Raw genomic sequence first — 16,377 nt, 5'->3', positions numbered from 1 at the left:
CTTTTAAAGCACTGAAATCCAGGAATATTGAGAATCCATTCCTGCCCTGGCGCCAGCCAAGTTTCTGGAATGGCCACTACATCATAATTCCATATATGTATCCAAGCTCTTAGTTCATCACCTTTATTTCTGATGCTTCTTGCATTGAGGTACACACATTTCAGCCCTTCTACCTTACTGTCTTTACACTGTTTATTCTGCTTCTCTTTCCTCAAAACCTCTCTGTATGTTAGATCTGGCTTTACTCCATGCACTTCTTTCACTGCTCTTTCGCTCTGGATCCCATCCCCCTTATAACATATAGTTACAGCAGCGCAAAGCAATACCATAATTTGATGAAGAACAAACCATGGGCACGGTAAAAAAAAGTCTCAAAGTCCCCAAGTCGATTGACTCCCAAGTCCCCGATAGCAGGTGGCAAAAGGGAGAAACTCCCTGCCATAAACCTCCAGGCACCGTCAACTTGCCGATACCTTGGAAGCAGCCGACCACAGCCGACACTGAGTCTGTCCATCCGAAAGCTTCGAGCCTCCGACCAGCCCCTCTGATACAGCCTCCCAAGCGCCATCCTCTGCTGAGCACCTTCGACCTAGCCCCGGCCGCTGAAACACGCAAAGCCGAGGATTCGGGGCCTTCTGCTCCGGAGATTCCGGTTACTACACAGTAGCAGCGGCAGCAAAACTGGCATTTCAGAAGTTTTCCAGATGTTCCTCCGTACTCTTACGTCTGTCTCCATCAAATCAGAATTGTGTACGGTCCCCTACTTGACAGATTACAGATATCATTCACCGGAGAGGCCACGCACACTGCCATCGCGCTGCCACACTGTGTGTCCGACAGAGTGATCAGCAGCACTGGGGCTCCACAGGGGACTGTCTTGTCTCCCTTTCTCTTCACCATTTAGACCTCGGACTTCAACTACTGCACAGAGTCTTGTCATCTTCAGAAGTTTTCGGATGACTCTGCCATAGTTGGATGCATCAGCAAGGGAGATGAGGTTGAGTACAGGGCTACGGTAGGAAACTTTGTCACATGGTGTGAGCAGAATTATCTGGAGCTTAATGTGAAAAAGACTAAGGAGCTGGTGATAGACCTGAGGACAGCTAAGGTACCGGTGACCCCTGGAGTTATTTCCTGGCATAATTTACATATTACCATTTAACTATTTATGGTTTTAGTACTATTTATTATTTATGGTGTAACTGTAATGAAAACCAATTTCCCCCGGGATCAATAAAGTATGACTCTGACTATCTTCTCCTCCTCCTTCAAGTGAAGTATCAGAACCATTGCCTCCTTTCCACCTCCTGGGTGGTTGAAAACCTGGTGCATCTCAGTGGCAAGATCCTTATATTTTTTGCAAATGGGGTTTTAATGCCCTAATTAGCAGTGGCCCAGGTCTGGGCCCACCCAGTCAAGAGAAGGATGAGGAAGGTGATCTTGGCTGTCTATATGAAGTTTGCATGTTCTCCTGAGACCCTTGTGGGCTTTCTTCCACGTGCTCCACATGAAAGATCCTGTTCACCTTCAACTTGTATATGAGCTTGTCAAGTTCCATACACATTCTTTCTGACTCTGTGGTCACAAGGAGAAAATCTTCAACTCTTCCCCTGGGGAGGAGTCACACACACATTTCACTGGTTAACTGGAAATTCAGATGAAAGGCATTCCTTCACCACTGACTGCTTATTGTCAGCTCTATCATCAGCAATATCATTGTCCATTGTGTTATAACTACTCTTCCTTAATCTTACAGATTAGCCGTTTGACCTGGTTCACCCGTTTCGATGTGACCAATTCTGAGGCAAGCCAGAGTGAAACAGGTAAGTCAGTCTTGGGGCACCCACAAGCCTGAGCTGAACCACCTTTACAAAAGGTAGGAGTTCACCTTGACATTTGACTGGCATACGTTAGGGCTTAATAACAACTGCCACTGAGCTTTTCCCTGAGCAATTTAACACCAGTCTGATGCCTGATGTCACATGGAGAGCTCGCACACTCACACTTCAATCTACCCCACTCTGTTGTGTCTATAACACCAGAACCCTGGAATATTGAGCTGGTAGTCCTGCGCCTTCTGTAACTATGTCTCACTAATGGCTACAATATCATAACTCCATGTGTTGATTCATGCCCTGATCTCATCTGCCTTCTTGCATTGAAATATACACAGCTCAGGACACTAGTTACACGATGTTCTACCTTCTGATTCCTGACTTTGTCTGGGGTCTTAACAGCATCTATCTCCACAACCTCTCCACTAACTGTTCTGGTACTCTGGTTCCCATACCCTACAACTGTAGTTTAAACCCCACCGTGCAGCATTAACAAACCTTCCCACAAGAATATTAGCCCCACTCCAGTTCACCTCTTCTGTACAGGTTCCACCTCCGCTGAAAGAGAGCCCAATGATCGAAAAATCTTATGCCTTCTCTCCTACACCAACTCCTTAACCACATATTAAACTGTATAACCTTCCTAACTCTGGCCTCACCAGCACGTGGCGCGGGTAGCAATCCTGCGATCACAACTCTGGAGATCTTGCCCTTAACTTAGCGCCTACCTCCCTATGCAGAACCTCGTCACACTTCCTAACTATGTCATTGCTACCTATATGGACTACGACTTCTGGATGTTCACCCTCACATTTAAAAATGCTGAGGACTCGATCAGAGATGTCCTGGACGCTGACATCTGGGAGGTAACATACCATCCGATAATCTCATTCTCATCCGTAGAAACTCCTTTCTGTTCCGCTAACTAATGAATCCCCTATTATCACAGCTCACCTCTTCTTCCCCCTCCCCTCCTTCCCTTCTGAGCTACAGAGTCACTCTCAGTGCCAGAGACTCACCCACTGTGACTTTCCTCTGTTCGGTCCTCCTCCAACAGTATCCAAAGTGATATACAGTACCTGTTGTTGAGGGGGACAGACACAGGGATACTCTGCACTAGCTGTTTAACCCCTTTCCCCTTCCTGACTGTCGCCTAGATTTCTACGTAAGAAATAAAGTGGATGAGCTTGAGGCACAGTTGGAAATTGGTAAGTGTGATGTTTTGGGAATAACAGAGACATGGCTTCAAGTGGACAGGGCCTGGGAAATGAATATTCAAGGGTATACGTCCTATCGAAAGGACAGACTGATGGGCAGAGGGGGTGGGGTGGCTCTGTTGGTGAGGAATGATATTCAGTCCCTTGCGAGGGGCGACATAGAATCAGGAGACATAGAGTCAGTATGGATAGAACTGAGAAATTCTAAGGGTAGAAAGACCCGAATGGGAGTTATCTACAGGCCCCCAAACAGTAGTCTGGATGTAGGGTGTAAGTTGAATCAAGTGTTAAAATTGGCATGTTGCAAAGGTAATGCTACAGTTATTATGGGGGATTTCAACATGCAGGTAGACTGGAGGAATTAGGTTGGTACTGGGCCCCAAGAAAGGGAGGTTGTGGAGTCCCTTTGAGATGGATTCTTAGAACAGCTTGTACTGGAGCCTACCAGAGAGAAGGCAATTCTAGATTTAATGTTGTGCAATGAACCGGATTTGATCAGGGACCTCGAGGTAAAGGAGCCATTAGGAGGTAGTGACCATAATATGATATTTTAATCTACAAATTGAGAGGGAGAAGGGAAAATCAGAAGTGTCAGTATTACAGTTGAACAATGGGGACTATGGAGCCATGAGGGAGGAGCTGCTCAAAGTTGACTGGAAAGATACCCTAGCAGGGATGACAGTGGAACAACAATGGCAGGTATTTCTGGGAATAATGCAGAAGGTGCAGAATCAGTTCATTTCAAAGAGGAAGAAAAATCCTAAGGGGAGTAAGGAGAGGCCATGCTGACAAGGGAAGTAAAGGACAGTATAAAGATAAAAGAGAAGAAGTATAACATAGCAAAGATGAGTGGGAAGCCGGAGGACTGGAAAACTTTTAAAGAGCAACAGAAGATAACTAAAAAGGCAATACGGGGTGAAAAAAATGAGGTACGAAGGTAAACTAGCCAAGAATATAAAGGAGGATAGTAAAAAGCTTCTTTAGGTATGTGAAAAGGAAAAAAATAGTTAAGACCAAAATTGGGCCCTTAAAGACAGAAAAGGGTGAATTTATTATGGGGAACAAGGAAATGGCAGACTAGTTGAACAGGTACTTTGGTTCTGTCTTCACTAGGGAAGACACAAACAATCTCCCAGATATAATAGTAGCCAAAGGATCTAGGGTAATGGATGAACTGAAGAAAATTTATATTAGGCAGGAAATGGGGTTGGATAGATTGTTGGGTCTGAAGGCTGATAAGTCCCCGGGACCTGATGGTTTGCATCCCAGAGTACTTAAGGAGGTGGCTTTAGAAATCGTGGACGCATTGGTAACCATTTTCCAATGTTCTATAGATTCAGGATCAGTTCCTGTGGATTGAAGGGTGGCTAATATCGTCCCACTTTTCAAGAAAGGAGGGAGAGAGAAAACAGGGAATTATAGACCGGTTAGCTTGATGTCAGTGGTGGGAAAGATGCTGGAGTCAATTATAAAAGATGAAATTATGACCCATTTGGATGGCAGTAACAGCATAGGTCCGAGTCAGCATGGATTTACGAAGGGGAAATCGTGCTTGACTAATCTTCTGAAATTTTTTGAGGATGTGTGATTTTTTTAAATTTTTTAACAATTTTTTAACTGTGTGTCAGATTGGAGGACGGTGTGTAGCGGTGTGCCTCAGGGATCTGTACTGGGTCCAACATTGTTTGTCATATATATTAATGATCTGGATGATGAGGTGGTAAATTGGATTAGTAAGTATGCAGATGATACTAAAATAGGTGGCGTTGTGGATAATGAAGTAGGTTTTCAAAGCTTGCAGAGAGATTTAGGCCAGCCAGAAGAGTGGGCTGAAAGATGGCAGATGGAGTTTAATGCTGAAAAATGTGAGGTGCTACATTTTGGTAGGACTAATCAAAATAGGACATAAATGGTAAATGGTAGGACATTGAAGAATGCTGTAGAACAGAGGGATCCAGGAATAATGGTGCATAGTTCCCTGAAGGTGGAATCTCATGTGGATAGGGTGGTGAAGAAAGCTTTTGGTATGCTGGCCTTTATTAATCAGAGCATTGAGTATAGGAGTTGGGATGTAATGTTGAAATTGTATAAGGCATTGGTAAGGCCAAATTTGGAGTATTGTGTACAGTTCTGGTCACTGAATTATAGGAAAGATGTCAATAAAATTGAGAGAGTATAGAGGAGGATTACTAAAATGTTGCTTGGGTTTCATCTCCTAAGTTACAGAGAAGGGTTGAACAGGTTAGGTCTTTATTCTTTGGAGTGTAGAAGGTTGAGGGGGGACTTGATAGAGGTGTTTAAAATTATGAGGGAGATTGATAGAGTTGACGTGGATAGGCTTTTTCCATTGAGAGTGGGGGAGATTCAAACAAGAGGACATGAGTTGAGAGTTAAAGGACAAAAGTTTACGGGTAACATGAGGGGAAGCGTCTTTACTCAGAGAGTGGTAGCTGTGTGGAACGAGCTTCCATCAGAAGTGGTTGAGGCAGGTTTGATGTTGTCATTTAAAGTTAAATTGGATAGATATATGGACGGGAAAGGAATGGAGGGTTATGGGCTGAGTGCAGGTCGGTGGGACTAGGTGAGAGTAAGAGTTTGGCACAGACTAGAAGGGCCGAGATGGCCTGTTTCCGTGCTGTAATTGTTATATGGTTATATGTAACTATGAAAATGGACAAGGGAGAGCCAGTGGATGTAGTGTACTTGGACTTTCTGAAAGCATTTGATAAATAGGAGATTAGTGGGCTAAATTAGGGCACATGGTATTGGGGGCAGAATACTGAAATGGATTGAAAATTGGCTGGCTGACAGAAAACAAAAAGTAGCGATTAATGGGTCCCTTTCGGAATGGCAGGCGGTGACCAGTGGGGTACCGCAGCTGTTTACAATATACATTAATGATTTAGATGAGGGGATTAAAAGTAACATTAGCAAACTTGCAGATGACACAAAGCTGGGTGGCAGTGTGAAATGTGAGGAGGATGTTATGAGAATGCAGGGTGACTTGGACAGGCGGGTGAGTGGGTGGCTACATGGCAGATGCAGTTTAATGTGGATAAATGTGAGGTTATCCACTTTGGTGGTAAGAACAGGAAGGCAGATTATTATCTAAATGGAGTCAAGTTAGGAAAAGGGGAAGTACAACAAGATCTAGGTGTTCTTGTACATCAGTCACTGAAAGCAAGCTTGCAGGTATAGCAGGCAGTGAAGAAAGCTAATGGCATGCTGGCCTTCATAACAAGGGGAATTGAGTATAGGAGCAAAGAGGTCCCTCTGCAGCTGTACAGGGCCCTGGTGAGACCACACCTGGAGTACTGTGTGCAGTTTTGGTCTCCAAATTTGAGGAAGGACATTCTTGCTATTGAGGGAGTGCAGCGTAGGTTCACGAGGTTAATTCCCGGGATGGCGGGACTGTCATATGTTGAAAGATTGGAGTGACTGGGCTTGTATACACTGGAATTTAGAAGGATGAGAGGGGATCTGATTGAAACATATAAGATTGTTAAGGGATTGGACATGTTGGAGGCAGGAAGCATCTTCCTGCTGATGGGTGAGTCCAGAACCAGAGGCCACAGTTTAAGAATAAGGGGTAGGCCATTTAGAACGGAGTTGAGGAAAAACTTTTTCACCCAGAGAGTGGTGGATATGTGGAATGCTCTGCCCCAGAAGGCAGTGGAGGCCAAGTACCTGGATGTTTTCAAGAAAGAGATGGATAGAGCTCTTAAAGATAGCGGATCAAAGGTTATGGGGATAAGGCAGGAACTGGATACTGATTGTGGATGATCAGCCATGATCACAGGGAATGGGGGTGCTGGCTCGAAGGACCGAATGGCCTATTCCTGCACCTATTGTCTATTGTCCTGTACATCGGGTGTAACTACCTCTCTATATGTCTTATCTACACCATCCCCCCCAGCCTTCTGAACGATCCGGGGTCCATCTAGTCCCAGCTCCAACTCCTTAATATGTAGTGGTAGAAGCTGCAGCTGGATGGACTTCTCACAGTTGTAGTCATCAAGGACACTGGAGGTCTCCCTGCCTTCCCATATCCTGCAAGAGGAGCATTCCAACATCCTCTTTGGCATCTCTACTGCTCTAACTGGGAACACAGAAAGAAGGAAGAACAATAAATTGCTTTGGAAAAAACTCTCAATACTGTTTTTAAAATTTCTCTTGCTGAAGCCTGTCCTAGCTGAAGCCTTGAAGAGCTAAAGCCTAAAAACTCTCCACTCTAACTTGGACCACTCCGACAAAAGTCACTCCGCTTGTCCCTGCCTTACTTTAATTTGGTCTTGCCGATCAATTCCAATCACTGATTGGCCACCGCTCAAAGCACCAAACTGCCATGAGTAGCTGCCTTTTCTACTCAGTCGGGGAACCTGAGTGGAACTATGTCTTCTCAGGCTTTCAATCTCTGATTTGCTGCTGCTCAAAGCTCCAAACTGCTGCAAGTTGCTACGGGGGGTGGGGGGGGGGCGGTGGTAACTTTACCTATGGTTTTTTTTCCATCTCTCATGGAAACTTCTAAGAGCTAAAACCTAAAAAATCTCCACTCTAAATCTGACCACTCAAACCATGGCTGCTCTGACAATGGTCACTCCATTTGTCACTGCCTTACTTTAATTTGGTCTTTGCCAATCAATTCTGAATGCTGATTGGCCACTGTTCAAAGCACTAAACTGCCGCAAGTCACTGCCTTTTCCACTGAATTTGCAAACCTTTAGTGAACTACATCTTCTCAGACTTCTGATCTTCGACTTGCTGCTGCTCAAATCTCCAAACTGCCATGAGTTGCTGCCTTTTCTACTCAGTCAGCGTACCTGAGTGGTGCTACATTGTAAATGGAAATGAATATTGTTCAGTCATTAGTGAACTTCCCTCTTCTGACCTGATGATGGAAGGAAAGGCATTGATGAAGCAGCTGCAGATGGCTGGATCCAGGACAGTGCCTTGAGAAATCCTGCACTGGATGAAATCCTGGGACTGGATGATTGATATTAGACAATCACAACGCAAAAAGTAAAAGCCCTTTCAAGTATGTAAAAAAATAAAGGGACGTGAGAATAGATATAGGACTGTTAGAAAAGGAGGCCAGAGAAATAATAACGGCGGCGGGGAGCGGGGAGGAGATGGCAGATGAACTAAATGAGTATTTTGCATCAGTCTTCACTGTGGAAGACACTAGCAGTGTGCCAGATGTTGGAGGGTGTGAAGGCAGAGAAGTGAGTGCAGTTACGATTACAGGGGCCAAGGTGCTCATAAAGCTGAAAGACCTAAAGGTACATAAGTCACCCGGACCAGATGAACTGCATCCTAGGGTTTTGAAAGTGGTAGCGGTCAAGATTGTGGAGGCATTAGTATTGATCTTTCAAAAATCATTGGATCTGGCATGGTGTCAGAGGACTGGAAAATTGCAAATGTCACTCCACTCTTTAAGAATTCTTTGAACGGATTTCAAACAGGATAGATAAAAGGGATGCAGTAGATGTTGTATATTTGGACTTTCAGAAGGCCTTTGACAAGGTGCCACACATGAGGCTGCTTATCAAGTTATGAGCCCATGGTATTACAGAGCATTGGCTGATCGGTAGGAGGCAGTGAATGAGAATAAAATGATCCTTTTCTGATTGGCTGCCAGTGACTAGTGGTGTTCCGTAGGGGTCGGTGTTGGGACAGTTTCTTTTTATGCTGTATTTCAATGACTTAGACGATGGAATAGATGACTTTGTTGCCAAGTTTGCAGATGATATGAAGATTGGTGGAGGGGCAGACAGTGTTGAGGAAATAGGCTGCAGAAGGACTTGGACAGATTAGGAGAATGGGCAAGAGAATGACAAATGAAATACAATGTTGGAAAATGCAATCATGCACTTTGGTAGTAGAAATAAATGTGCAGACTACAGTATTTTCTAAACAGGGAGAAAATCCAAAAATCTGAGATGCAAAGAGACTTGGGATCCTTGTACAGAACAACCTAAAGATTGACTTGCAGGTAGAGTCGGTGGTGAGGAAGGCAAATGAAATGTTTGCATCCATTTCAAGAGATCTAGAATACAAGAACAGGCATGTGGTGCTGAGGCTTTATAAGGCACTGGTGAGGTCTCACCTTGAGTAGTTTTAGGCTCCTCATCTAAGAAAAGATAAGTTGACATTGGAGAGGGTTCAGAGGAAGTTGACAAGGATAATTCCAGGAATGAAAGGGTTATCATACGAGAAATGTTTGATAGCTCTGGGTCTGTACTCCCTGGAACTTGGAAGGGTGTGGGGGGAGATCTCATTGAAACCTTTCAAAAGTTGAAAGGCCTAGACAGAGTAGATGTGGACAGGATGTTTCCCATGGTGGGGGAGTCTAGAACAAGAGGGCACAGCTTCAAGATAGAGGGGCGTCCCTTTGAAATAGGAATGCAGAGGAATTTCTTTAGCCAGAGGGTGGTGAATTTGTGGAATTTATTACCACAGGCAGTTGTGGAGGCCAGGTTGGGTGTACTTAAGGCAGAGCTTGATACGTCTTTGAATGTATATGGCATTAAAGGTTACAGGGAGAAGGCCGGGAAGTGGGGCTGAGGAGGGGGTTGAATGACAGAGCAGTCTCAATGGGCCAAATGGTCTAATTCAGCTCTTATAGTCTTAACTCATGGTCCTTGTTAAATCAGACTCCATCATTGGTGTGTTGTCCCCTTGATACCCACTAACTTCAGTTTTGACAAGGACTTCTTGATTTCAAACTCAAATAAACTGTGCTCAGTTCTGGTCACCTCACTACAGGAAGGATGTGGAAACCATAGAAAGGGTGCAGAGGAGATTTCCAAGGATGTTGCCTGGATTAGGGAGCATGCCTTATGAGAATAGTTTGAGTGAACTCGGCCTTTTCTCCTTGGAGCAATGGAGGATGAGAGGTCACCTGACAGAGGTGTACAAGATGATGAGAAGTATTGATTGTGTGGATAGTCATAGGATTTTTCCCAGGGCTGAAATGGCTAACACAAGAGGGCATAGTTTTAAGGCGCCTGGAAGTAGGTACAGAGGAGATGTCAGAGGTAAGTTTTTTATGCAGAGAGTGGTGAGTGCGTGGAATGGGCTGCCAGCGATGGTGGTGGAGGTGGAAACGATAGGGTCATTTAAGAGACTCCTGGATAGGTACATGGAGCTTGGAAAAATAGAGGGCTATGGGTAAGCCTAGGTAGTTGTAAGGTAAGGACATGTTCAGCACAGCTTTGTGGGCCAAAGGGCCTGTATTGTGCTGTAGGTTTTCTATGTTTCTATGTTTAAACTCTGGAGTTTAGCACTTTGGTCTATGTTTGGACTAAGGCAGTGATGAAATCTGGATCTGAGTGGTCCTGGTGAAGTTCAAAATGGGCATCAGGGAGCCAATTTCTGATGACCCTTGCTTTTAGCACCATTGATGATAGCTTTTGTCAGTTTCAATCAGATGATGGAAATTAGACAATACTTTGTCCTGATTTTTGAGAAAATGTAATTTTCCCTTGGGTGGAAAGGCTGAGCACTGAAGGCATGGTTTTGGTTTACAAGCAGCATTATGGTACTGGAAAACTTCCACAATTATCAACTGCATGTTTCTTACATTAGGTGCTCCAAGTCTTGGGGAGAAACGGACTGAAGGAGATAACAAGAACCATGAGGGAATCAGCAAAAGAGACCAATTTACCCTGTCAACAGATAAGAAGTGGTTGAGGCAGGTTCGATGTTGTCGTTTAATGTTAAATTAGATAACTATATAGACAGGATGGGAATGGAGGGTTATGGGCTGAGTGCAGGTTGGTGGGACTAGGTGAGAGTATGAGTTCGGCACGAACTAGAAGGGCCGAAAAGGCCTGTTTCTGTCCTGTAATTGTTATATGGTTATACGGTTACTTGGTAAGCAGCTTCACTCACATTACTTTAGCACATAATGCAGAAGGATCGTAACAGATATCCACTGTCTCATCCAGAACAATGTGAAGAAATTAAGGTTGACTCAGAGGAGATCACCAACACGTGCCATGTCAGCGTCTCCGCAGGTAAGGAATACTCTGCAATAACATCTTTCTGTTAAAAGGCAATGTACTAATGCTGTCTAATCAATTTCTACCATTTACATCATTGTAGTATGACCTTGACTCTGAAATTCCAAATCATTTTTAGCCTGGTTTAAGTGTGAGTTTACTGGAGATGTGTTTCATGGCACTAAGTTTGCTGTTGTTCCACCAGCTCTCCTGTCCTGTGGGGTAGTAGGATTTCCTGGAGTACGTTTTCAGTGCATTAGTGCATCAGAATTTAATGGTATGGCTGCTGCGGCTACACTGATGAAATTTGAGGCCTCCTTCGGCATTAACTGTGCACACAATGCAGCTCGTGAAAATCTAAGTGAGGAATGTACTCTCAAAGAATCCCTTTTACTGAAGTGACTCTCTATCACCCACTTTATTTCATAGTTTGTCAATAAATACATGATTTTTGGAATTCAGGCAGTGGTGGAGTCAGTTATGCTGTAAGCCTTAAGGGATTGCATTTTTCACCGGATTTGTCTGGTCATAAGAAACTTACATCCTTCGAATTGATATTTTGTCGCTGAAACACAAACAACAGTGCAGGAAGAGTTCACCCAGTCGGGTAGCCTCTGTGGAAACCATTCGTAATTTCAGGTTGAAGACAGCCTTCATTAAAACTGCAATAGAGAAGCAAGCTAGGCTAAGTTACTGAGATGGAAGGGGAGGACAGTGGTTGGGAAGCTCCTTTGTATCAGGACAAACCATTTGTAGATAATATTCCTCAGTTGTATATCCTGGCCTGCTCAGCACATTCCAGTGAGCCAGACTTTACAAACTTATCCAGACCTCACAACACTAGCAGTCCATTTGATAAAGAGATTATAGTACTATCATTCCCTTTGTTGCAGCCACTGACCTCCGCCACCTTCTCTGTACTTAGACTGACTTGCTTTCTCTCTTTCTCAGTTCTTTGGCCCAAAACTTTAACTGTCTTCTCTTTGCACAGATGCTGGCTGAGTTTGTCCAGCATTTCTGTTTGTGTTTCAGATTCGAGCATCAGCTTTTGTGCTTTTGTGCTTGGCCAGTTGGACAACTTTCTCTAATAAGTTGTATTCTCTCTCCCAGGTGAATTGAAGCAAAGATCAAAACTGGTTTCCTTTCTGCTGTGGTTCTGTGGGATGGATAAGAGGCAAGAAGCAGAGAGTCCTGAACCAACTGAAACTCCAGACCACACACAATTGCACACAGAGGAATCCCACAAGCATTATATCATTAATGCTAATTTAATTGTCTGCTTGAGTGTTGCTGTATTTCTCTATGCTTACTTCGCTTAAAATAATCAAATGATGTAATATTTCTTACACTTATACCACAGCAAAATTGTTACAATTCTAAAAAGGACTAAATTCATTTTTTCCATGGAAAAAATAATGGGAAACTTGCCTTTTATGTCTCTGCACAGCCACCAGACAACACAGGCAAAGAACTATTGTAAATTAGGTAATTCAGGGGACGTGATGGACTAAGTGCCCAGACCATTCTCCCATAAGCAGCTGTCTGATGGTGACCAGATGATCCATTAATAAAGCCATAATCATAGAAAAGTACAGCACAAAATGGACCCTTTGGCCCATCCAGTCTGTGCCATACCATTTAAACTATCTATTCCCATCAACCTGCACAGGGACCATAGCTCTCCATATCTCTACCATCCATCTACCTATCCAAACTTCTCTTAAACATTGAAATCAAGTTCACATGAACCACTTGTGCTGCCAGCTCGTTCCACACTCTCACGACCCTCTGAGTGAAGAAATTTCCCCTCATGTTCCCCTTGAACTTTTCATCTTTCACTCTGAACTCAATACCTCTGGTTGTAATCCCACCCAATCTCAGTGGGAAAAGCCCTCTACCCCTCATAATTTTGTATACCTCTGTCAAATCTCTTCTCAATTTTCTATATTTCAAGGTAGAAAGTCCTAACCTATTCAATTATTCCTTATAACTCAGATCCTCCAGACCTGGCAACATCCTTGTAAATTTTCTCTGTAACCTTCCAATCTTATTTACATCTTTCTTGTAGGTAGGTGACCAAACTTGCAGATAATATTCCAAATTAGGCCTCACTAATGTCATATACAACTTCAGCATCCCATCTCCTGTACTCAATACTCTGATTTATGAGGGCCAATATGCCAAAAGCTTTCTAAATGACCCTATCTACCTGTGCCGCCACTTTCAATGAACTATGGATCTGTGTTCCCAGATCCTTTTGTCCCTTTGTTCTACCGCACTCCTCAGTGCCCTACCGCTCATTGTGGAAGACCCATCATGGTTGGCCCTACCGTAGTGCAACACCTTGCACGTGTCTGCATTAATTTCCATCTACTATTTTTCAGCCCATTTTGCCAACTGGTCCAGATCCTGCTGCAACTTCATGAGAGCCTTCCTTGCTGTCCAATACACCCCCAATCTTAGTGTCACCCACAATTTTTGCTGATACATTTAACCACTTGATAATCCAGATCATTGATATAGATCTGTTCTGGGACCCCTTCTCTTCGTGATTTTTATAAATGACCTGGATGAGGAAGTGGAGGAATGGGTTAGTAATCTGCTGAGGACACAAAGGTTGGAGGTGTTGTGGATAGTGTGGAGGGCTGCCAGAGGTTACGGAGGGACATCGATAGGATGCAAAACCGGCTGAGAAGTGGCAGATGGAGTCCAACCCAGATAAGTGTGAGGTGGTTCATTTTGGTAGGTCAAATATGATGGCAGAATATAGTATTAATGGTAAGACTATTGGCAGTGTGGAGGATCAGAGGGATCTTGGGATCTGGGTCCATAGGACACTCAAAGCTGCTGTGCAGGTTGACTGTGTAGTTAAGAAGGCATACGGTGCATTGGCCTTCATCGACCATGGGATTGAGTTCAAGAGCTGAGAAGTAATGTTACAGCTGTATAGGACCCTGGTCAGACCCCTCTTGGAGTACTGTGCTCAGTTCTGGTCACCTCACTTACAGGAAGGATGTGGAAACTATTGACAGGGTGCAGAGGAGATTTACAAGTATGTTGCCTGGATTGGGGAGCATGCCCTGTTAAAACAGGTTGATTGAACTCAGCCTTTTCTGCTTGGAGTGATGGAGGATAAGAGGTGACCTGATAGAGGTGTATAAAATGATTAGATTAGATTATGAGGACTCTCAGAGCTCGTTTATTGTCATTTAGAAATGCATGCATTAAAAAAATGATACAATGTTCCTCCAGAATATATCACAAAAAAAAAGGACAAACCAAGACTAAAACTGACAAAATCACATAATTATAACATATAGTTACAACAATACAAGGCAATACCATAATTTGATAAAGAGCAGACCATGGACACAGTAAAAAAAAAGTATCAAAGTCCCAACAGCCTCATCATCTCACGCAGACAGTAGAGGGGAGAAACTCTTCCGGCCGTGAACCTTCAAACGCCGACAACTTGCCGATGCAGCACCATTGGAAGCACCCGACCGCAGCCGACTCTGAGTCCATCCAAAAACTTCGAGCCTCTGACCAGCCCCTCCGATACAGCCCCTCCGAGCACCATCCTCTGCCGAGCACTTCGACCCCACCCCGGCCGCCTAACAACAAGGAAAGCCGAGGATTCGGGGCCTTCCCCTCTGGAGATCCCGGACCACACAGTAGCAGCAGCAGCGAAGCAGGCATTTCAGAAGCTTCTCCAGATGTTCCTCCATGCTCTCACGTCCGTCTCCATCAAATCAGGATTGTGCACAGCACCCTACTTGACAAATAAGACATCACCACCGGAGTGGCTGCTGCGAGCTGCATCGCACTGCCATCTTCTCCTCCCAACATCCCAATCAATGAGAGGAATTGATCATGTGGATAGTCAGAGCCTTTTTCCTAGGCTGAAATGGCTAACACAAGAGGGTACAGTTTTAAGGTGCTTGGAAGTAGGCACAGAGAAGATATCAGGGACAAGTTTTTTACGCGGAGAGTAGTGTGCATGTGAAATGGGCTGCCAGTGATGGTGGTGGAGGCGGATACGATAGGGTCTTTTAGGAGACTCCTGGATAGGTACGTGGAGTTTAGAAAAATAGAAGGCTATGGGTAACCCTAGGTAATTTCCAAAGTAAATACATGTTCGGCACAGTATCATGGGCCGAAGGGCCTGTTTAAGGCCTACATGCAGAAGGCCTCTTTGCCTTCTGTGGGCAAGCCAATTCTGGATCCACAAAGCAAGGTCCCCTTGGATCCCATGCCTCCTTACTTTCGCAATAAGCCTTGCATGTGGTACCTTATCAACTGCCTTGCAGAAATCCTTATACACTACATCTATTGCTCTACCTTCATCAACGTGTTTAGTCACATCCTCAAAAAATTCAATCTGGCTTGTAAGGCACGACCTGCCATTGACAAAACCACCTATTCCTAATCGTATTATGCCTCTCCAAATGTTCATAAGTCCTGCCTCTCAGGATCTTTTCAATCAACTTACCAACCACTGAAGTAAGTCTAACTTTTCTATAATTTCCTGTATCTATATCTATATCTACACCCTTTCTTGAATAAGGGAACAACATCTGCAACCCTCCAATCCTCCGGAACTTCTCTTGTCTCCATTGATGATACAAAGATCATTGCCAGAGGCTCAGCAATCTCCTCCCTCACCTCCCACAGTAGCCTGGGGAACATCTCGTCCAATCCCGGTGACTTATCCAACTTAAGCTTTCTAAAAGCTCCAGCCCATTCTCCTTCTTAATGTCTAAATGTTCAAATTTTTCAATCCGCTTTAAATCATCCCTACAACTGCCAATGTCCTTTTCCATAGTGAATACTGAAGCAAAGTATTCATTAAGTACCTCTGCTATCTCCTCCGGTTCCATACACACTTTTCCACTGTCACACTTGATTGGTCCCATTCTCTTACATCTTAGCCTCTTTCTCTTCACATACTTGTAGAATGTCTTGGGGTTTTCCTTAATCCTGTCCAGTAAGGCCTTATCACGACCCCTTCTGGCTCTCCTAATTTCATTCTTAAGCTCCTTCCTGCTGGCTTTATGATTTTCTAGATCTCTATCATTACCTAGTTTTTTGAACCCTTCGTAAGCTTTTCTTCTTGACTAGATTTTCAACAGCCTTTGTACACCACGGTTTCTGAAACCTACCATTCTTTCCCTGTCTCATTGGAACGTACCTGTTCAGTAACTATACACAACTCTACACAAATATCCCCTAAACATTTGCCACATTTCTTCCGTACATCTCCCTGAGACCATCTGTTCCCAATTTATGCTTCCAAGTTCCTGCTTGATAGCTTCATATTTC

The 16,377-nt window shown here is 44.1% G+C and overlaps 1 protein-coding gene across 6 annotated transcripts in view; it reads left to right on the top strand.

The window, feature by feature from the left end:
* The window catches only part of LOC134351829 (sodium/myo-inositol cotransporter 2-like), a 73,219-nt gene extending 59,022 nt beyond the window's left edge, over nt 1-14,197 (top strand). For 2 of the 6 annotated variants that reach the window (XM_063058585.1, XM_063058586.1), the window contains exons 14-17: nt 1,757-1,823; nt 2,993-3,043; nt 11,002-11,070; nt 12,166-14,197. In XM_063058585.1, the coding sequence (XP_062914655.1) occupies nt 1,757-1,823; nt 2,993-3,043; nt 11,002-11,070; nt 12,166-12,374 (396 nt within the window). In that variant the 3' untranslated portion in view covers nt 12,375-14,197. Of the gene's footprint in view, nt 1-1,756; nt 1,824-2,992; nt 3,044-10,639; nt 10,746-10,955; nt 11,071-12,165 lie in introns of those variants that run through there. The other 4 variants (XR_010019271.1, XM_063058588.1, XM_063058587.1 and 1 more) reach the window with 4 other exon arrangements.
* Nucleotides 14,198-16,377: the final 2,180 nt, after the last annotated feature.

Source organism: Mobula hypostoma, chromosome 9 (assembly GCF_963921235.1).
Source record: "Mobula hypostoma chromosome 9, sMobHyp1.1, whole genome shotgun sequence".
In the NCBI taxonomy this organism is placed as follows: domain Eukaryota; kingdom Metazoa; phylum Chordata; class Chondrichthyes; order Myliobatiformes; family Myliobatidae; genus Mobula; species Mobula hypostoma.
The sequence above is the reverse complement of the archived record's forward strand: the minus strand, read 5'-3'. Positions and strand labels throughout refer to the sequence as shown.